General features: G+C 32.9%; 1 protein-coding gene across 3 annotated transcripts in view; it reads right to left on the reverse strand.

Moving 5' to 3' along the window:
• LOC147846650 (uncharacterized) overlaps positions 1 to 23,844 on the reverse strand; it is a 194,809-nt gene that overhangs the window by 61,093 nt on the left and 109,872 nt on the right. Inside the window, exons 3-6 of one of the 3 annotated variants that reach the window (XR_015476104.1) lie at positions 20,050 to 20,190; positions 19,701 to 19,953; positions 19,398 to 19,469; positions 4,932 to 6,346 (exon numbers count right to left, since the gene is read on the reverse strand). Coding sequence is in view for 2 of the 3 variants with exons in the window: in XM_087236633.1 (XP_087092759.1) it covers positions 19,900 to 19,953; positions 20,050 to 20,190 (195 nt within the window). In the remaining variant the exon portion in view is untranslated. The other 2 variants (XM_087236633.1, XM_087236632.1) reach the window with 2 other exon arrangements.

Consider the following 23,844-nt stretch of genomic DNA (forward strand, 5'->3'; position numbering starts at 1 on the left):
TTTTATTTATTTATTTTTAAATGCATGTTATTTATCATTTAATTAATATATTTTATTTATTTATAAATATGTTTTATTATTTATTTAATTAATATATTTTACATTTATTCATTTATTTATAAATACATGTTATTATTTATTTAATTTATTTCTATTATTTATATTTATAAGTATATGTTATTATTTATAAATAAGTGCTATTTATTTATTTAATATATTTTATGTATTTATTACATTTATCTATTTACCTACTAGTAACTTGATTATATATATATATATATATATATATATATATATATATATATATATATATATATATATATATATATATATATATACTTTTTTATTACTATATGCATTTACTATGTGTATGCACATTTAGAATTTAATATAATGTGAATTATTTTAATTAAGTAATTAATTACTAAATCTCAATGTGACTTTAGTTTTACCAATCTTTTGATATTTCCTACAGAATTGATTTACAATATAAGAGTACACAAACCACTGTAATCCTTTGTAAATTTAAATTGATGCGAACACGAAACTTGGACATCTAATCCCATAAACAAACCATGTCTTACCTTATCTTAGTTTGCATCCAAAGTGAATCCATCCCCAAAACAGACCCTAAACCCACAGTGAAAAGTTGTAAGCCATGCCATTTTGCTCAGTTATGAACTGTTATTTTAAATACAGAGTGGCCTGCAGGTCCCAAATATTCCTCACTGGTTTCTACATTCAATTAAAATGGCTACTCACACCTGCATCTCCTCATTACATGTGTTACAAGTTAAAAGTCCTCTACTTTTCATGCCGTATTCTGGAGTCGTAAACAAGTCTGCCGACATTGTTTAAAATCTTTTTTTTTTTTTTTCATATATAAGGATGATTGACTAAAAAATAAAAGTTTTATAACAACAAATGTCACACCAACCCTCTATTATTTTCATTCTATGAAGCACAAAAAGAAAGAAAGCAGCAGTTTCCAAAGAATAAAAGTGTCTGATGATTTGTTGCAACTCACAAATCTCATTTATACTTGTGGTAAATTCACAACAGGCTCCGTTGAGATCTTTTTGGAGCACTTCTCTTGCTCTGTTTAACCACCACTACTCTAATAATACATATACTCTTTACACCTACAATAAATAAAATTAAGTATTAAATGGTTTGTGAAGCTCATAAAAGCCAAATATGAATAGACAAAAAGCAGTTCCAGTGAGAACAAATGAATACTAGCGCTGTCAAACAATTAAGTGTGGTTAATCACATTAAAAAAAGTGAATATTTACAAAATATGTCTGTGTATATTTTGTGCATATATTTGAGAAAATGTTATATGTTATAATGTTATATGTACACTACCCAAAAAAGTCAATGCTAGTTGTAAGAGCAACACATAATAACTTGACTTCTATTTGATCATTTGGAAAAGTGGCAGAAGGTCGATTATTCTGATGAATCATTAGTTGAACTGCATCCCAATCATCACAAATACTGCAGAAGATCTGGAATCCACATGGACCCAGGATTATGATAGAAATCAGTCAAGTTTGGTCAAGGAAAAATCATGGTTTGGGGTAACATTCAGTAAAATGTTCTGTTACATTTTATTCTAAGAAATAATTCAATAATAATAAATAATAAAAATAAAATAAATATACATTTCATTGCATGTTTTTATTTATTTAAAAATATAAATAAATGAGTGAATTAATAAATAAATGAATAAAACTTTAAATAAAATAAATCTAAAATTTTACATATTACTTTTTATTTTATTAAATAATTAATTAATAATAAATAATAAATGAAATAAAATAAATAAATTAAAAGTTATATTTTTATTTTATTTAGAATAATTAAAAATAAATAATTGAATACACACATAAATAAATAAATTAACTAATCATGAATGATTATATGAATAAAAAATACATGAATAAATTATTTAATGAATGAATGAATGAATAAATCAAACAAAGAATAAATAAGTTAGTAACAGAAAATTTTATCAAATAAATATAAAATTGTATGCTACTTTTTATTTTATTAAAAAAAATTATTAATAATAAATAAATAAAAATAAATAAATAATGAAATAAATACATAATAGAAAATTATTATATTATTATAATTATTAACATATTACGTTTTTATTTTATAAAAAAATAATAAATGTATTTAAAATTTATAAAATTTATTCTATTTTAAAATACATAATAAATAAATAAATGAATAGATGAATGAATAAATAAATAAATACATAAATATATAAATGCATGACTACACTGCATGTATTTATTTACATAATATATGTGTGTGTACTGTGTGCATATACACACATGCATATATTTGAGAAAATGTTATTTGTTATAATGTTATATTATACATACACTACCCAAAAAAGTCAATCACAGTTGTAAGAGCAACAAATAATAACTTGACTTCTAGTCGATCATTTGGAAAAGTGGCAGAAGGTCAAGATTCGAGAAGGACCCAAGATTAGAAATCCATCAACAGCCTGAGGTATCAAGACATTTGTGCTTCCCATTACATTACAATCCACAGGAGAGGGCAAATTCTTCAGCACGATAGCGCTCCTTGTCATACTTCAGCCTCCACATCAAAGCTCCTAAAAGCAGGTCAAGGTGCTCCAAGATTGGCCAGCCCAGTCACCAGATATGAACGTTATTAAGCATGTCTAGGGTAAGATGAAGGAGGAGGGATACAGTATATACATAAATATACACAGTATACATTATATAAATGTAAACTTCTATCTTAATCACAATTAATCATTTGGCAGCACTAATAAATGCAGAAAAGTCAAGTATGTGTGTGTGCTGCATCGTTAATGAACTGCTGTCATGTTCTACATCAAGACAATGCACTATAACACACATTACTGACATGTTTACCCCAAAGAAGACTCTTGCTAAACAGAACATATCTAGTGTTTCAGAGACAGTTCCTATATCATCAAGTAATCGCCTGTCAACTTACAATAAAGAAACTGTCAGTTCAGTGTTGGCTAAACAAATTGGTATACTCAAGTTTACATTTCACACAAATAAACTGCTTTATATTGATGTGTAATATTAGCAGGTTTGGGAAGGATGTGATGACCAGAATATGGGCTAATATACAGTAATGGCTAATACTGATTTCTGCAGAGGAAAACAATCATAATTTATCCTTTATTCAAACAACTGTATTATGTTGATGCTCGGAGAAGGTCAGCTGTTTTTGCAGAAGAATGGCTGCTAATCAAATATTAAGAGATGATTATACTGTAGTCACTCTACATTACATTTCTTGTGAGAAGTAAAATGAGCCCCCTTTTGTCATAAGCTGTAATTTGCCACAAAAAAGAAAGAAAAGGAAAGAAAAGAATTAAAGGAAAAATAAAATAAATCGTCAGTTAAATACTTAACCACATTATGAGTTGTTAGGTTCCATATGAACATTATGTTTGAGCATGTTTGGACCACTTTTATTTTTGGAATGAGAGTAAATGAATGAATGAATGAATGAATGAATGAATGAATGAATGAATGAATAATAGACAAATAAAAAAAAGAAATATAAATATTAATATGTTACATTTTATTTCATTACATAATTAATTAATAATAAATAAATAATAAAAATAAAATAAATATACATTTAATGTTACGCTTTTATTTATTTATTGAATAAATAAATGAATGAATTAATTAATGAATGAATAAACAATAAAAAATATATAAAACAAAAGTAAAATGTAATATTTGACTTTTTATTTTATTAAATGGTTAATTAATTATTTAAATAAAAATAAATAAATTTAATGTTACACTTTGCTTTATTTATAAATAAATAAATAAATAAAGAAAGAAACAATATATATAATAAAATAAAATAACTAAAACATGTATTATGTTGTTTTTTATTCTGATAATTAAATAATAAATTTTAAATAAATAAATAGAATAAATACAATTAAATAAATACAAATTTAATGTTACGCTTTTGTTTCAGTTGAAAAAATAAAAATATATATATTAATTAATAAATAAATTATTAATAGAAAAATAAATAAAATATTATACAATTTAATATAACGTTTTATTTTATTTTATTAATTAATTATAATTAATTAATAATAAATAAATGAATACAATACAATTAAATAACATTTTATATTTTTATTTCATTTAAAACTAATTACCCATAAATAAAGACATACATTTATGAATTAATCATGCATCATTAAAATAATAAAAATACATAAATTGTTGATTTAATGAATGAATGAATGAATGAATAAATAACAAAAAAGTGAAAAATATTTTTTGTTTTATTGTTTGAAAAATAATTAATAATAAATAAATAAACAATAGAATATTTATTAAAATAATATAAATTAACTATGTTATGTTTTCATTTTATTAAAAAAATAATACATTTATTATTTCTAAAATAAATAATGAAGAAATAAATGGATAGATAAATAAATTAAAACATACATACATACATACATACATACATGCATGTTTTTATAATTAAATAAATAAATAAATAAATAAATAAATAAATACATAACTAAATAAATAAATAAATAAATAAATAAATAAATAAATAAATAAATAAATAAATAAATAAATAAATAAATAAATAAATATAATGTTACTTTTTTAAAAGAATGAATGAATGCATGATTGAATGAATAAACAAACAAACAAATAAAAAAGTAAATCAATCAATCAATCAACCAATCTTATACCAAAAAAAGTGTCACCTTCTTCTTGGATGGTGATCCTCTGCAAATTTTCCTTATTTTGGTTGACAACTCCTGTAAGTTTACATGGATCCTTCCTAATCCACTCTAAACATAAGTACATTTGCTCTTTCAGCTCAGTTCAGTCATCAACATGTTTTAGGTGTTATTTTTATTATGAATATTTTTTCTTCTCAGAACAAAGTCTGCTGGGACTTCTAAAGTCATTAAGTTATATGGCATTTTAATGATTGTTTACTAACATTTTAAAGAGCACCTTAATCACAGAGACCTCATGCACTTTTTGTGTTTCCCCTGCTGACTGTGTTTCAGTTTATTCAGTGCAGAAACGTTCAGCAGGAAAAGCCCTCCTGTCGTCAGCGCTGTATCATAATGCCATTACTCACTCTAACATTCACACACACACCCACACACACACACACTCATACACTACAGCTAATTTGTGTTTGCCCAATTCAACTACAGTACATGTCTTTGGACTGTGGGGGAAACCGGAGCTCCCGCAGGAACCCCCCAAAATAAGTTGCTAATATCCTTTTTTGCTGCTCAAGAATAATTTCTTATCGTTCTCAATGTTGAAATGAGTTGTGCATCAACATACTTTAGTTGAACCATGCTAAACTGTTTTCAGTATAATCTGCCATCGCTTTGCCAGTATATACAGTATATAAACATCTCTGGTGGTGAATTCTCCAGTGGGCCGCAGCCTCCAGCAGCCCGCAGGCTCATATCGTCCACAAACCTCCTTCAAGAGCTCGTTTCGCCCTGAAGCAGCACCTCAGAAACCCCAAAATTAATCATGCATCGGATCAAAAAGCTTTGTCCTCAGACCGGGCCACAGTCTGTGCCACCGATCACGACAGTTCGACCCCAAATCTGTGACATGATCAAATATAGCGGCTCGTGGTTTGAGCTTTATTTATGGGCCGGTTCTCCTTCACTCCACTAACTGCACATCTGCTGCTGTCCATCTGTTAAGGGCTTTGTGTGCTCCGTGTGCTGATCCCGAGCTCATTACCAGCCTTCTTCCCTTATACACTATTGTTCTTCTGCTAATGTGGAGACTCGTGTGCAGTTTGCCTTGCCCAATGTGCCTTTAGGTGGGGAAAGAGAAAGTACTGAGAAGGTGCTGCTTCTTATTGAAGTTTTTGGTGGAAAAATAAACTCCTCCTCCTCCTCGTACCGCTATATACATTGCTGGAGAGCCCCAACTACGTCCCAGTAGCTATGTTTATTGGAGTTTTTGTGAATCCACCAGAGGTTGCTGTGTGCGCTTTTTACAGATCTCAAATTTCTTTTTGCGAGTGCCATTTGTGCCTGCTGTTCTTGCTTAAATCCACTAGAGGCGGCTGTCGACTGACTGACTGACTGACCAATGTCCCCCCCACCCTCTTCCCTAAACCCCTGCTTACCTGCTTTCTGGGACTGTTCATCACCAGACTTGAACCCCATCGTCACGGTCAACTCCTCTTTGCGTCTCAAGTCCGCCGATGTACGCAACAAGCTACTGGATAAACTGGTAACAGCGGGAAAGCTGTCCATATGGAGGTAAGCGGTCAGCTGGTGAGTACGAAAAGGAATGGCGTCATACTATAGCGTTCATTTTAAAGCCGAAATGCAGTATAAAATGTTCTATATTCTTATACACTTATACAACATTATATATATTTTCTATTATGTATTTATGCATTTTTTATTAAACAATAATTAATAAAATGTTTATTTATTTATTTATTCATTTATTTATGTAATAATAATAATAATAATAATAATAATAATAATAATAATAACAATATTTTGTATTTTAACAATTTATTTATTCGTCCATTTTAATTTATTTTATTTTATTATTTCAGGACCATTTACAACAGTGCATATACTTCTATTTTATTTTCTATTCTATTATTTATTTATTTATGTGTTTTTTTATTTATTTAAAACAATAATTACTAAAAACATGTATTTATAATAATAATAATAATAATAATAATAATAATAATAATAGTAATAATAATAATAATAATAATAATAATAATAATAATAATAATAATAATTTTTATTTATTTATTTATTTTAATAATTTATTTGTTCATCAATTTTATTTTATTTCAATTTTTAAAAAATAATTAATATTAAATAAATAAATAAATAAATACATAAATAGACAATAGAAAATGTATTAAAGTAATATAAATTAACCATGTTGTGTTTTTATTTTATTAAAAAAATAATACATTTATTATTTCTAAAATAAATAATAAAGATATAAATGAATAGATGAATAAATTAAAACATACATACATACATGCATACATACATACATACATATTATTTCAGGACCATTTACTGGAGTGCATATAATTTTATTTTAATATCTATTCTATTATTTATTTGTTTATTTTTGTATTTTTTAATTGTTTTATGTTAACCATAAATAATAAAAATGTAAAATTTAAATAAATTTAAGTACTTATTTATTCATTTAATAACAACAATAATAATAATAATAATAATAATAATAATAATAATAAATATTAATATTAATAATTACAATGATAATAATAATAATAATAATAATAATAATAATAACATTTTACAATTATTTTATTTTATTTTATCTTATTTTATTATTTTAGGACCATTTACCACAGTGCAAATGCTTCTATTTAACTCAGACATCAAAATACAAAATCTTCTGTTTGACCTAAAATCTATTTTGGAACTAGATCGATCCATAGTTTGCCCAAATAAAATGAGTAAAGTCCAAAAAAAATTAAATAATTAATAAATAAATAAATAAATAAATAAATAAATAAATAAATAAATAAATAAATAAATAAATTGTCAAAAATGCACTTGCCTCCAAACGTACAGATAAAACTGTAAATATTCACAATCTCAGTGTGTTTTCTTTCAGAATTTGTGCTTGTTGAGCTATTTTTAGAACTTCCTATTTTCTTTTATTATTCACCAGACCTGAATGTGGACTTCTCAAGATGATTTGATGCATGTTTTAAGAATGTTGTTTGTATTGACTGACACTACACTATTACTGCATACAAAAATCAATAGCCTATCGTGTTGTTTGTCACATTGAGCCTCTCTCTCAACAGATGTGGTTTGGTTTTGTTCTTATTGACGATGGCGGAGTCTAATTATTTAGTGTTTGTGCATATAAAACAGAATGAGGCATGAGCGATGGGAGGCCAGTGATGGGCTGCTTTAAAAGATGCTGCGAGGCAGGAATTAACGAGATCTATATCGCATTGTACCCATGCCAAACACACAATAATACTCCGAGAATAGAAATGACAGAGAGACAGATGCAGAGAGACAGCAGACAAGAGGAGGAGGAGAAAAACCTTTAATAGAAGCAGAAGTTACTGTCATTTATTTTCATTACTGCAGAACATTTACACAACTGGAATCATGGGATTACTATGAATTAATATTTTTCTATCTATATATTTCTGACCGTCTGTCTGAAAATTATCAATATTTATTTGGGAACTATAGCGGTAATACAAGAAGATTTGCTAGTAGTTCATAGATGTAAGTCCTAGAGTTTTATTATTAATAGTAGTATTTATTCATTCATTTTCAGCTTAGTCCCTTTATTAATCAGGGCTCACCACAGTGGAATGAACCGTCAACTTATCCAGTATATATTTTACGCAGTGGATGCTCTTCCAGCTGCAACCCATCATTGGGAAACACACATACACTACAGACAATTTAGTTTACCCAATTCACCTGTACCGCATGTGTTTGGACTGTTTAACCTACACAAACATGGGGAGAACATGTAAACTCCACACAGAAATGCCAACTGACCCAGACGGGGCTCGATCCAGCAACCTTCTTGCTGTGAGACGAAAGCGCTACCACTGAGCGACCACGCCGCCCTATTATTATTCATTCATTCATTTTCTTTTCGAGTTAGTCTCTTTATTAATCTGTGGTTGCCACAGCGGAATGAACCACCAACTTATCCAGCATATGTTTTACGCAGTGGATGCCTTTCCAGCTGCAACCGATCACTAGGAAACATCCATACACACTCATTCACACACTACGAACAACTTAATATGGGGATGGGGAGAACATGCAAACTCCACACAGAAATACCAACTGACCCAGCCGAGGCTCAAAAAAGTGACCTTCCTGCTGTGAGGCAAACGTGCTTCCCGCTGCGCAACTGCAACCAAGTACTGGGTAATATTATTATTAATTGTATTTATCATTATTATTATTGTTGATTTATGATGCTAATAATAATAATAATAGTAGTTGTTGCTGTTGTTGTTGCATCCATAACACTAATAATCATAACAATTTATTATATTTGTATTAAATATTTTTCATATTTAAATAGTTTTATTTTCAGAATAAAAATGTGACCTAAACAACAATATTTTCTATTTTTTTTTTATCTGATCTTTCAAAAAAATGTATGTATGTAATATATATATATTATTTTTTTATTATTTATTTATTTATTTATTAATTTATTTTTTATAATTTTCCCTTTTGGGCGGTGCGTTACCACAGTGGCTATCACTTTCGCCTCACAGCAAGTCGCTGGTACAATCTCGGCTGGGTCAGTTGGCATTTCTGTGTGGAGTTTGCATGTTCTCCCCGTGTTGGAGTGGGTTTCCTCCAGGGTTTCCTCCACAGTCCAAACACATGCTCTATAGGGGAATTGGGTAAGCTAAATTGTCCATAGTGCATGGTGATTCCCAGTTATAGGTTGCAGCTGGAAGGGCATCCGCTGCATAAAACATACAGTTTGCTGAATAAGTTGGCGATTCATTCCACTGTGGCGACCCCTGATTAGTAAATTGACTGAGCCGAAAGGAAAATGAATGAATGTTTCCCTTTTGCTACAATCAAAAGCCTCGCAGCATCATTATTATGCATTTGACAGGCATGATGTGCGCTTCATGTGTTAAAACCTCGTGATGAAATCTGGACTATCAAGGGAAATTCAGTCTGTTTCCGATTAGCTGCGTTTTGACACCGCAGACGATACAGAAAGCACAATGGGCCGTGATGCTGCTTTAACGTCTGCCTTGCATACTGCTATTATAGAAAACAGAAAATTAGCTTTTCTGTCTTCATCATTATTATCATTATCATCATTTCATTGATTTCCATTCATGCCGCTGAAAGCCTGGCAGAAGAAGAGAGGCAGATAGGAAGAGAAACCACTGGTGTTTTCACAGGAAAATCAGCATTCGGCAGACTCCAATCCAACATTTCTGCCTTTCTTCTTCTTCTAGAAATAACAAAAGACACCTGGCATCATTCATCTGCAATTCAGACTGACGATGATTGTAAATGATCAAGGGAAAGTTTTTATTCTTAATTTATTTGTCTGTTTTGATCAGTATTTTAGTATACATATCAATCATATTCTATTAAAGCATCTTATTGATGTTGATTTAAGTTTTCATGAGGATAAAAATAAAATCAATATTTATTTAGCTTAAGTTCTATGGGCTCTATTTTGACGGCCCATGCGCAAAGCGCAAAACGCAGGGCGCAAACGCTTTCAGGGCGTGTCAGGACGCGTTTTTGCTAATTTAAGGACGGGAAATCTGCCTTGCGCTTCGGCGCATGGTCTAAAAAGGTTGAGTTTATTTCCCTAATGAGTTATAGGTGTGTTTTAAGAATAAACCAATTAGAGTCTCATCTCCCATTCCCTTTAAGAACCAGCTGCGTCGCGCCAAGAGCGCATTCGCTATTTAATTTACAGGACGCAAAGTAAGTCTAAGTGGAAAAAATGAGCATTTCACAAGCAAACAGTTAACAGTTGACAGTTTTTTTTTTTTAACAGAAAACTGTTGAACAGAGCATCTACTGCCTGTCACCTGACAGGTGGGCAAATCTAAGCTTGTTTTTAATAAAGCAAATATATATATACAATATATATAACAAATATAAACAGCATTGTACATAAATCAGATGAGCATTTTCACATTAGTCAATAGTATTACTGACATTAATTTAAAAACTGAATACATATAGATTTACACACATTTACTTTGGTAAATAAACAGAACTAATGATGGGCTAAAAATCTGGAGAAATCTGCAGAAAATCTGTGTGTCAACTACTCCAGTTCCCCCCATAGTCCAAAGACGAACTGAATAAGCTAAATTGGTAGTAGTGTATGAGTGTAAATGCGAGTATATGGGTGTTTCCCAGTACTGGGTTGCAGCTGGAAGGGCATCCGCAGTATAAAACTTATGCTGGATATGTTAATGGTTCATTCCGCTATGGCAATCCCAGATAAAATAAAGGTATAAGCAACGATGAATAAAACATAGCCACATGGTCATTTTTTACCAACAGATTGTTCGCTAACCAATTAGAATCAAGCATTTAACCCTCTATAAGCAATGATAAATATATAAAATGTTGTCAATAGATCATTTTGTTTTCACAAAATGTCCATCAATCGATCACAATCAAGCGTTCAGCTCTATATAAGCAATGATAAATGTAAAAAACATGTCACATGATCACTTTTTTCATCACTTCTGTCTCCCAGCCACTGAATAATGATATTCTAATATGTATCCAGTGCATTTTGCTAATGTACTATAGTAAGTCATACAGTTGTCCAGTACATATGCGAAACTACCGTAGCGTGCACATTACACTGCAGCCAACAGGCCCGCGACGACACGTTCTATACAGTAATTGCATTTAAAATATAAAGTTCAAATGTAGGTCAACGGCGCACTGGCAGCAATGCACACATGATATTTCCCCAACACACTCTTGGTTAGAAGCGCAGTATAATTACAGAGTGCTCTCCGTCATCAGCTTCACCCCTAAAGTGAGGGCTGCCCCTATCAAACAAACGCAGCCATGGGAAATGCAATTATCACCGCAATTGTGAAACGTACCGACACTCCATTTCTCTTGGGTGAGAGAGAAAGAGAGAGATAGAGAGGGGCTCAATTAGATTACATCTAATTATTCATACGGTAGCTGGGTGATGTCATCTCCATATTTCTGATTGTTCGCTACTGGGTTGGTAATGAAGATGAAGTTTTTATTTATATACTGTTGAAGTCAGAATTGTTAGCCATGCTGATTTATTACCACCCCCCCATGCCCCCATACTGTATATTTTCCCCCAATGTCTGTTTAACAGAAAGGTTTATTTATTTAAACCCCTTTCTAAACTTCATTCATTAATTCATTTTCTTGTCGGCTTAGTCCCTTTATTAAAAAGGGGTCACCACAGCGGAATGAACCACCAACTTATCCAGCAAGTTTTCAGGCAGCGGATGCCTTTCCAGCCACAACCCATCTCTGGGAAACATCCACACACACATTCACTACGGACAATTTAGCCCACCCAATTCACTTGTACCGCATGTCTTTGGACTGTGGGGGAAACCGGAGCACCCGGAGGAAACCCACGCGAAGGCAGGGAGAACATGCAAACTCCACACAGAAACGCCAACTGAGCCGAGGCTCGAATCAGCGATCCAGCGACCTTCTTGCTGTGAGGTGAATGTGCTACCCACTGCGCCACTGCGTCACCCCATTTCTAAACTAAGTTTTAATAATTAATTTCTAATAACGGATTTCTTTTATCCTCGCCATAATGTCAGAACATAATATTTGAGTAAATATTTTTCCAGATATTAGTATTGAGCCAAAAAGGGCTCATTCTGAATATCTACCCTATATACATTTCTAGAGAGCGCCAAATATGTCCTATGAGGTGTGTTTTTCGCAGTTTTGGTTTTCGCCACCAGAGGCCGCTGTGTACGTATTTTGATCTTAAATTTTTTCTCGGGAGTGCCATTCACGCCTGCTGATTTCACGTAAATCCACCAGATGCCGCTGTTAACTGAATGACTGAATGACCGATGGAACCACCCTACTCCTTCCCTAAACCCAACCGATAGTGTTTTCAAAAGTACAGATTGACCCGCAGCCACTAGGGGTGCCATGGTTCAATCTACTTGCTGTTTGGTATGTATCACGGTTTAAGGGCATAGCTGACAACATTTGTCTCTCTAAATCCAGGAGAATGTGGGCGGGGGGATGGGGGATGTGAGGGAGGTAGGAGGAAGAGGATATGTCAAGTACTTTACAGAGGCTTGAAAAACCAAAAAGTGTGTGTTTGTTGGGGGGTGGATGGGGAGATGGGGTCTTGAATACACGAGACTCCCGGGAAAATTATTAATAATAATAGTTTTTACCTTAAAATGTTTGGTAAAAAATTAAAAACTGCTTTTATTGTAGCCCAAATAAAACAAATAACCGCACGTTCACACGTCCGGAAGTCATTCATTTTCAATGAGAGCCCGCGGCGGTAAGCGGCAAGGAGCAGCGTGGTGCGTTTTCGCCAGTGTGGGCGTTGAGGAGAGTTGAAATCAAGTCAAATTTATGGTAATGAGCTATGAAAACGGTTCGGCGGCATGCAATCAGGATGAAGGAGCCCACCGCTTGAGAGAACACAGCCCTGTAAACTTTGGTTCCGACCACAGTTGTTCCTAAGGGTTTAATTATTGCGTTTGCAATTATTTACAATGTTTTCTTACAGGAACATGCATTAAATAAGATACTGGTGAATTATTAATGTGCATTAATGTTTATATATATGTGCATTAATGTATATATATATATATATATATATATATATATATATATATATATATATATATATATATATATATCTTTAAAAAAGCGGGAATCTCATGCGACAGTACAAAACAGTACTTCTGCTTCAGGATATTTTCAGACATATGGACATACTGGATAATTAAGTGGAGCAAGGCCACACCACATGCAGCTTGATCTTCCATTGTTATATGAATTTGATAAGAAATGCGCAACATTTTCACGCTAGAAAGCATGTTTTATGCAGGAAAGTAACTAAAATGCTGCAACAGCTCCTTTAAATACGAGATCAATATAGCGAATTTTGACGCTCTTGCCGCCGGAGCTGAAGGCAGAGAGCGTTGTCGCTAGGGCGGCCAGAGCGACCTTGTACGCTCTCACCGCTTTCGGTGTGAACGCACAGACTTTCGAAGGAAGAAAAAATATAGGAAATACTGCACATTCTTGCTCTTTTAAACATCATTTGGAAAATATTTGTAAAAGAAAAAAAATGACAGGAGGGTGAATAATTCTGAATTCATCTGTAGATATGAATATGTAAAGATATACTGTTGCTGATCTGTAACAAGCTTTTTTTTTTTTCTTCTTCATATTGCAGCAGTCTTCAGATATTCCCCATGAGCTTGTTCGCACATACAGTATGTCGAAGAGATATAGAGCGCTTGGAGGAGAAAATGAATTCATTATATGTATCCTAACTGATATTGAAACTTCTTTTTTTTTTGAGCGAAAGAGAGAGATAGAGAGAGAAATATTAACTGTCAGGAGAGGCTGACCTTTTGTGTTTTTGTGATTCATCTTAAATCGCTAATACGTTCTGGATGTGAGAAGCCAGGTCTGTGTCATTACATTTCTTTTCTGTTTTAAAGGGGAGGCATTACGGCACTTTTCATAAGATGTAAAATAAATCTCTGGCGTTTCTGTGAAGTTACACAGCTCAGAATATCCCACCGATCACTGATTATAGCTTACAGTTGAAGTCTAAATTATTTTCCCTCCTGTGATTTTTATTTAATTATATATATTTATTTTTTCAACTATTTCCCAAAGGATTTTTCACAGAGCAAAGAATTTTTCACAGTATTTACTACAATATTTTCCCCTCTTACTTTCTTGTTTGTTTTATTTCAGCTAGAATAAAAGCAGTTTTTAATTATTTTTAATAATTCTAATAATCTGGTTTATGTGAATAGTCACTAGCTATACTGTTTACAAACACATTCAGATTTTAATTTTTTTTTGCACTTAAATAAATACAAGGTGCAACATCTGTAAAACTATCAAGCCTATCTCATTTTGATTACATACCCCTAAAGGGGAATTACCAACCTACATCACAAATGATGCAACATAGGTCCTACCCTGCATACTAGTTGTAAAAAAGACCAGTTGCAATAGCAAAAATGTCATGATGTGCGGTTTGATGCCGAATTCGAGTCCAAAAATAGAAAACTTAAGTTTTACCGTACACCACACTGCTTTAATGCCAACCGCAGACGTCTTTGTCTAACAGCCATCATAAGAGCTAAATGGAGTGAGGACCTAATTCATAATACTCGACTCTGCAGTTCTCATTTCATATCAGGTAAGATCACACTATGCTGAATCATACACGTTACTCGTTTTTGATTGAAGCAATGATATCAGCAAAAACAGTTAAATATGGTGAATTAAACAGCAGACACTGAATGCTAAGTATGAAATGTAAACATGTACATTCACATAGCCTGTTGTACAGGTGCAGTTCGCTGTCAGAATGCAGTTGTTCTGCTTGTCGATTATTACCCAGGCCTTGCACAGCTCTGTCTTCTTTCCTTGTCTTTGGCTAGGCAGAACCTAGCCTAACCTTACCACTACAAAGTTTTAAATCTGGTAATCATGGAGCATTATTTTTTTGCACATGACCACACAGAACTAAACTGTAGGCATCCAAAGACTTGTAGGCCTTCTCTCTTGTAAAACACTTGGAGTTTCAATGAGATAGTTGTATATTTGGGGCTGAATTCTTGGCCATTTCGTCTTATCCAATATCCATTATGTAAATAATATATATGTGTAATCAATGTAACTTATCTCTAAGACAACAACAAACTCTGTATCGCATCGAATGTCATTCTCTTGCTGTAAATGCTAGCGCTCCCGGTTTTTTTCTGCAACCTCCCTGCGCGCTCATCCTGAATGTTTATAAATTGTAATTCATCTGTACACATTTCTGAGGAGCACAAAATATGTCCCAGGAGCTAAGTTTTTTTTTGGAAATTTTGTTTTAGTGAATCCAGTAGAGGTTGCTTTTTTTCAGATCTCAAATTTCTCATTCATGCCTGTTGTTCCTACATATTTCCACCAGAGGCTGCTGTCGACTGACTGACACATTGACAGATTGACCGACCCAAAAACCCACTTCCCTAAATCCAACCGATAGTGTTTTCAAAAGCAATCCAGAAAAAGAAAAGCCCTTGCGGCAGCTTGATTTTTACCACATTTTCATATTTTACCTCATTCTTACCCTGTTATTTACCTATTTATTATATATTTTTGGCTTTTGTTTTGTTGAGAGCCTTTCGTAATGAATGAATGACTGAAATATGCGGTTTATCATCAAGGCATCCCGGGTTGCTGAAATATAATTGGCTAAACCGGCATTGCGCTGATTAAATGACCAAAACAAAGACAGTCGTTCCAGCACGGAAAACACATTTTTAAAGCAGAATATCTGACTAGCATTGTTTTTTTTTAATATATGCAAACATATTATGCTATTTTTTATGCTTTTGAAAAGTCAAAAACTCACATACAGCACCTTTAAGATCAAGCGACTTTGCATTTCCAACTTTACTCAGCAAAATAGTGTAAAAGATGCCAAAAAAGGATTTCATAAAAACACTTCAATATATTTTCTGTCTTTTTTTTCCAACAGTATCTCACACCCTTACCTGTACACCGGAACGCCTCTGCTTTTTCATCTTTCTCAAGCAGGCATCATTTTTAAAGTGCTGTCTATGGGTCTGACATCTCCTCTTTTACCATCCTAAAGCATCAGGAGTTAGATTTTCCCAGCAGACTTCCTCTCCTTCCTCACTCTCTTCTCAAACTCCGCTAACAAACTTTCCCCCCTTCCAGCTATGAGTGGACAACCATCAGTCTGTCTGTGTTGTGCTGACAGCTCAGTCACATTATGAAAGTGCAGTAATTAGCTCTGACAGCGCCGAGGCATAACAAAAAAAAAAAAAAAGCTATATCCTCTCTGTAGGCATCTCCTCCATCCACCTGAGAAAACTGGCAGCATGCATCTTCCCTGTTTCTGCTTTTTCTATCGGTGCCCAGTGCTGTTCAAGCATGTTTTATATATATATATATATATATATATATATATATATATATATATATATATATATATATATATATATATATATATATATATATGTATATATATATCTGGCTTTAAACATTGGTTGCATCTACTGCCTATTTAATTTATCCAATTATATAAATGACACATTATTCATTTATTTAAGTTATTTAGTTAATTAGTGAGATATCTGAACCTCTCCTAACTTCTATCTCTAACAATCTGAACCTCCTGAAAGATAATTGCATATAAGCAGAATCAAGCATTCATAAATATATGAAACACTGTCAAATAGTATTTGTTCACAGGTTGTTCTTCAACCAATCAGAATCAAGGATTCAGGTCAGTACTGACATTCTGCTATTTTATTTAATTATTGATCGTTGGAATATATATATATATATATATATATATATATATATATATATATATATATATATATATATATATATATATATATATATATATATATATGTATGTATGTATGTATGTATGTATGTATGTATATATATATATATATATATATATATATATATATATATATATATATATATATATATACATAAATACACACACACATATATATATATATATATATATATATATATATATATATATAGATATATATATATATTTTTTTTTTCCTTAACCTTTAGGAGTCGAAGACTGCGTATATGTGATTTGAGGTGTCTTCTTCTGAAAAGAACTTAAAGGTGGATGAGAGACATACCTGCATAAAGCTTGGAAGGTGAACTTTTCAACTCATTTTGAAAACAGATGTTGCAGGCTACATGGTGGCGGAGTGGGTAGCACGTTCTCCTCACAGCAAGAAGGTCGCTGGTTTGAGCCAAGACTGGCTCAGTTGCCGTTTCCGTGTGGAGTTCGCATGCTCTCCCCTTGTGGGTTTCCTCTGGGTGCTTCGGGTTCCGCCACAAGTCCAAAGATGTGCACTGTACGTGAATTGGGTAAGCTAAATTGTCCGTAGTGTATGCATGTGAATGAGTGTGTATGGATGTTTCCTAGTGATGGGTTGCAGATGAAAGAGCATCTGCTGCGTAAAAAAAAAAATAGCTGGAAAAGTCGGCGGTTCATTGTGCTGTGGCGACCCCAGATTAATACAGGGACTAAGCCGAAAAGAAAATGAATGAATGAATGTTTTCTTGCTAGGTAATTCATAGAATTCTCCTGGCGAAGCGCGCCTCACGCCGGCTCTTCACATGTCCGCAATTATTACAAACAATGACAAAAGCTGCTCTTGTCATATTTCATCTCACAAATGAATAATGTTGTAAATAAGGTTCAGTTTCTAAAAACAAATTACTTTGTAAGACCTCTGTGTATCCTCTGGGACATTAGTTAATCATACAAGTTGACTAAATGGTGTTTTAATTGCCCATATTAATCAAAATAACAAAAAACGAAAAAAAAAAAAAAGAATGACCAAAGAATGACAAAATTACAGCAGCTCAAATAATACTAAAAATACTTTTATTAATTTTGAAATAATTTTATTTTTTTAATTTATTTTTAATTAATAATGTAATTGTATTATTTTTGGTTTTATTTATGGGGTGAGGCAGTGGCGCAGTAGGTAGGGCAGTTTCCTCACAGCAAGAAGGTCGCTGGGTCGCTGGTTCAAACCTTGGCTCAGTTGGTGTTTCTATGTGGAGTTTGCATGTTCTTCCTGCGTTTGTGTGGGTTTCCTCCGTGTGCTCCGGTTTCCCCCACAGTCCAAAGACATGGTGAACTAGGTAGGCTAAATTGTCTGTAGTGTATGTGTGGATGTTTCCCATAGATGGGTTGCTGCTGGAAGGGCATCCACTGTGTAAAAATGTGCTGGATAAGTTGGCGGTTCATTCCGCTGTGGCGACCCTATTTTAATAAAGGGACTAAGCCGACAAGAAAATGAATGAATGAATGCTTTATTTATGTATTTATTTATTTTATTTTATTTATTATTTTTTCATTGGCTTAGTCCATTATTTAATAGAGATCACCACAGCAGAATGAACCACCAACTATTCCTAGTACTGAGAAACACCAAAGCAATCTCGCATTCACACACTCAAACACTACAGCAAATTCAGTTTGATAAATTCCCCTATAGCGCATGTGTTTGGACTGTGGGGGAAACCGGAGCACCCAGAGGAAACCCACACCAACACAGTGAGAACATGCAAACTCCACACAGAAACGCCAACTGACCGAGCTGGGACTCGAACCAGCAACCTTCTTGCTGTGAGGTGACAGTGCTAACCACTGATTGTCCTCACTCCATTTCTTCAACATGCAATTAGTGATCCTTGCCTTGATTCATTCCCCTTTTTCATCTTTAAAAATGTTATTAAAAACACGATGTGTGCTTTGTTATTTCTTCTTCAAAAACTTTTCCAGCAAGTCTGAACATTGAAGAAGTTCAGCTCAGATCAGGCCTCTGTCGTTCCCTAAAGTTTTACGCTTCTGAAACATCCCTACACCTCAGCGACCCCCGGTAAAGTAAACTTGAGAATGCGTACTCGGCTGAGGCCTACAGCAGTCGTGTTGACCTTTCTAACCACCTTCCCATTGCGCTTGAAGGCTAACATTTCAGCGTGTTCATTTCACACTTACCCTCTGACTGCCTCAAAAGTTTCATGATCCGAGAATGTTTCTACAGCGCTGTGAAGACCTCTCGGGAGATACCTGAATATGCATATTTAGATTCTTCAACTGGCACTTTATAGTCTAGCAGAGAACAAGTAATATACACAAGCATGCTAAAGATTATAAATATTAAACATTTAAAATGCTAACCTGATGGATACAATTCAACAACAAGAAGTTGAATACACTATGTACAATGTGCATCAATAGAAAGTTCCAACACAGGTTCCTTCTGAAAACATAGCCCTACAGTATATAGTAATTCCTTACATTTAGATAGCGCTTTTTTGGGCAATCTCCTCATCCACCACCAGTGTGCAGCATCCACATCATTATACTGGGGCATTAGGACCCACACAGACAGGTTGAGCACTCCCTGCTGGCCTCAATAACACCACTTCCGGCAGCAACCTAGCTTTTCCATGTGGTCTCCCATCCAGGTAATGACCGGGCGCTGCCCTGCTTAGCTTCAGTGGGTGACCATGTAAAAGTTGCAAAGAGCTAGCTGCCGGTATTTGCATTTCTGGAGATCACACATTATTTAGCCAAAAGTATGTATGGCAATATAACATGGCGGTATAACACCGTTGCTGTTCTAGATTACCAGCTGACCGCTTACCTCCATGTGGATGGTTTTCCAGCTGTTACCAATTTGTCCATGTCTTGCAGCGTACGTCGGTGGACTTGAGATGCAGAGAGAAGTCGACCACGATGATGGGGTTCGAGACCAGCTAAGAACAGTTCCAGAAAGCAGGTAAGACTAAAACAAAAAAACAAAAAAAAAACAAAAAACGGGTCAGTTTGTGGTTTTTAAAACACTATTGGTTGGGTTTAGGGAAGAGGGTGGGTGGTGTTATCGGTCGTTTGGTCAGACAGTTAACAGCGGCCTCTAGTGGATTTTTACAAGAATAGCAGGTGCAAATGGCACTTGAGAAATTTGAGATCTCAAAAAGAGTACACAGTGGCCTCTGATGGATTTGGGAAAACAAAAAACTACAAAAAAAATGTGTCTCCTGGGGTGTATTTGCCACTCTGCAGAAATGTATATAGGGGTACGTAATCAGAATGAGCCTGCGTTGATTTGAAAAAAAGAAGTTAAACACCCCAAATACAATATGCATTAACAGAACAACAGAGAATTTGTATCTTGTTTCCTGTCTAAATATTTAAAAAAAAAAAAAAAAAAAAATATATATATATATATATATATATATATATATATATATATATATACATACATACATTAAAAGGCAAAAAAGCTAAGAAGTAGAAGTAAAAAAGTATATTTTTTAAACAAATAATATATTAAAATTATGATTTTTTTTTCTTAAAACATGCAAAACAATTATCAAAATAATGTAGTTTTTGCTTTGAAATAATATAATTTTTCTTAACCCTTTTTTAAAATTAGTTTTCCAGAAAATGCTTATTGATTTAAGCATTTTTTAGATATTTGGACTAGAAACGAGACACACACTGCAATTTTTGCAGTGCATAATGCTTCATAAATCAACTTTATTCTTTTGATTCTGTGCTGTTTGTTCGTTAGCCGTTCATGTTTATGAACTGCCTGCTTGCACTTGTTCTCAGCCTGATGCAAATGCTGCAATAAACCAACATAGCAAATGTTGGTTTATGATCGTGGCATTTTGATGCACTTTTTTGCTTATAGATATGTTATGGAATTACAAAACAGTTAACTTAATTGATTAGAGTTGGGATAGCAAGAATGCATTGTGTGGAACCGTGCATTTTTACAGTGTATAATTATTGTTGTTACTCTATATATATATATATATATATATATATATATATATATATATATATATATATATATATATATATATATATATATATATATATACTTTAAAAAACTTCGTGTTTATTAAGTAATGGGATTTTTAAAAAATAAATAAATAAATAAAAATAAATATATATATATATATATATATATATATATATATATATATATATATATATATATATATATATATATATATAAATTTTATTTAATTTTTTTAAATCCCATTACTTAATAAACACGAAGTTTTTTAAAGTTCTGCATGAGAGTTGAGTTGCTACAGAAGAACACAGACATGAGGAGAACAAGGGTTTAAATATAGGTCTGTTCCTCACACAAAGCCATCATGTGACTTCAGAAGACTGGAAATGCAGCGCACGACTTTATGTGGAGCACTACTTTTATGGTGATTTCTGCATCCTTTCTGAGGCTTGACATCCTTAGTCCTCGTTACCTCTGATTGCATTGCAAAGCGAGATCAGCAAGTCCTACAAAAGTTCCCCTTTTGTGTTCTGCACAAGGAAGAAAGCACCGTATTGATGACAGTTTGGGGTGAACTACTTTTCTAAGATCATCTAATTAACACATAGAACCAGTACAGAATTTCAAGTGTTAAGATAATGCAGTTTTGATGATTAAAAGGGCTTTATTTATGTATGTATGTATGTATGTATGTATGTATGTATGTATGTATGTATGTATGTATGTATGTATGTGTGTATGTTTGTATGTACAGTGGGGAAAATAAGTATTAGACATGTCATGTTATTTTCCTGGGAATAATATTTGAAATGGAGCTGTTGACATAGAATTGAAAAAGATTTTGGTAAAAACCCAAACAATACAAACAGAAAAAGCAAAACCAACAAATCTGAGAAATGATTTCTGTGCAATAATGGAATGACAAGGAGAAAATACTGAACTGCTGAAATGTATTTAATACCTTATATAAATGACTTTCATATGGACACCTCTCATGTGGAGAATGAAGTCACATGCCTTGCTCAGGTGTGATTTTTTTTTACAGATTTTAACCTTGTTTTAAAATCTTGATGGTTCTGTGGGTCTGTCAAATCTGATCTTTATTTTGTATTCTATATTGGATTCAAGTCAGGTGATTGGCTGGGCCATTCTACAGCTTGATTTTCTTTCTCTAAAAGCATATGAGAGATTTCTTGGCTGTGTTTTGGAGCGTTGTCTTGCTGAAATGTCCACCCTGGTTTCATCTTCATCCTCCTGCTAATGTAGATGTTGCTGAAGCAGCTGATATTCATGTACACTAAGGAAGGGCAGAGGGTTGCAGAAGAACCACTGAGAGATTCCAGCTGCTGTCTGGGCTTTCCATGTCTTTCTACACCTCCCTTTCTTCATGTGTTCAATACTTTATTCCCTGTGTCATTCCATTTTAGTAAGCATAACTTAATTTGTAAACTAATTAGGTTTGATTTTTATTATTATTATTTTTTTGCATATATATATTTGTTTGTTACAATCATTCAGGGAAAATTTCAAAACTGCACCTTTATAAATATAAGAAAATGGTTACATATTTAATACTTACTTTCCCCGTTCTATGTTTGCTTTTTGAATATTTGTTTGCTAGCCTTTTATTTAGTTTTTGTGAATAAAAAATACATTTCATTCAAATAATTAAACCAGATCATGTTTTATTTTAATTAGTAGAATTTAATTCTGTTCTGTGTGTGTGCACAAAAAGTGCTTTTAATTGATTTATTTAATGAATAAAACAAAATAAAACAAAATAAAATAAAATGCATTATTCTTAATTTGACCAAGGATGCATTTATCTGACAAAAACTTAAAAAAATAAAGTGATGAAAATAAATAAATGTCATACTAATAATTAAACCTGATTTAATTTTGTATTATTATTATTTTAAAATATTTTGTTCTGTTTATGCTTACAAATGCTGTATTTTATTTTGCATAATTAAATTAAATTAAATTAAATTATTAATTTTCCTTCGGCTTGGCCCCTTATTTATCAGGGGTTGCCACAGCAGAATGAACCGCCAAATAATCCAGCATATGTTTTACGCAAAAGATGCCTTTCCAGCCGCAACCCAGTAGGAAAAACATCCTTCCACACTCATTCACACACACACACAACAGCCTATTTAGTTTATTCAATTCCCCTACAGCGCATGTGTTTGGACTCTGGGGGAAAACGGAGCACCCGAAGGAAACCCACCGCAATATGGAGAGAACATGCAAACTCCACACAGAAAAAGGCTTTGCATTTATGGGGTTATAATGTTCATATTCAGGTTAGTTTCAAAGCCATTAAATCATACATCGCATCTTTCACAAACCAGCATCCACCCTCATGAATTCTTCTGCACTGCTGACTTTACTCTTTATATTTAGACATATGTACGAGACACAAACACACGCAGGAGCAATAACATCTGCTGTCTGTAAATTAGCAAAGGCAAATTAAGGCTAATTACCGCTTTATGTCGCTGCCCTTTGGCTTGTTTCCCAGTGTGGCCGCTATGGTAGGGGGTCGTCAGATAAACTTCCTGTAACTTTACGTTGGAGTGAATCCTGACCAGCAGATTTTCTCTGGCGTACTGTAGATCTGGCAGCGGG

Source organism: Danio rerio, chromosome 1 (assembly GCF_052040795.2).
Source record: "Danio rerio strain M-AB ecotype USA chromosome 1, GRCz13ab, whole genome shotgun sequence".
NCBI classification, from domain to species: domain Eukaryota; kingdom Metazoa; phylum Chordata; class Actinopteri; order Cypriniformes; family Danionidae; genus Danio; species Danio rerio.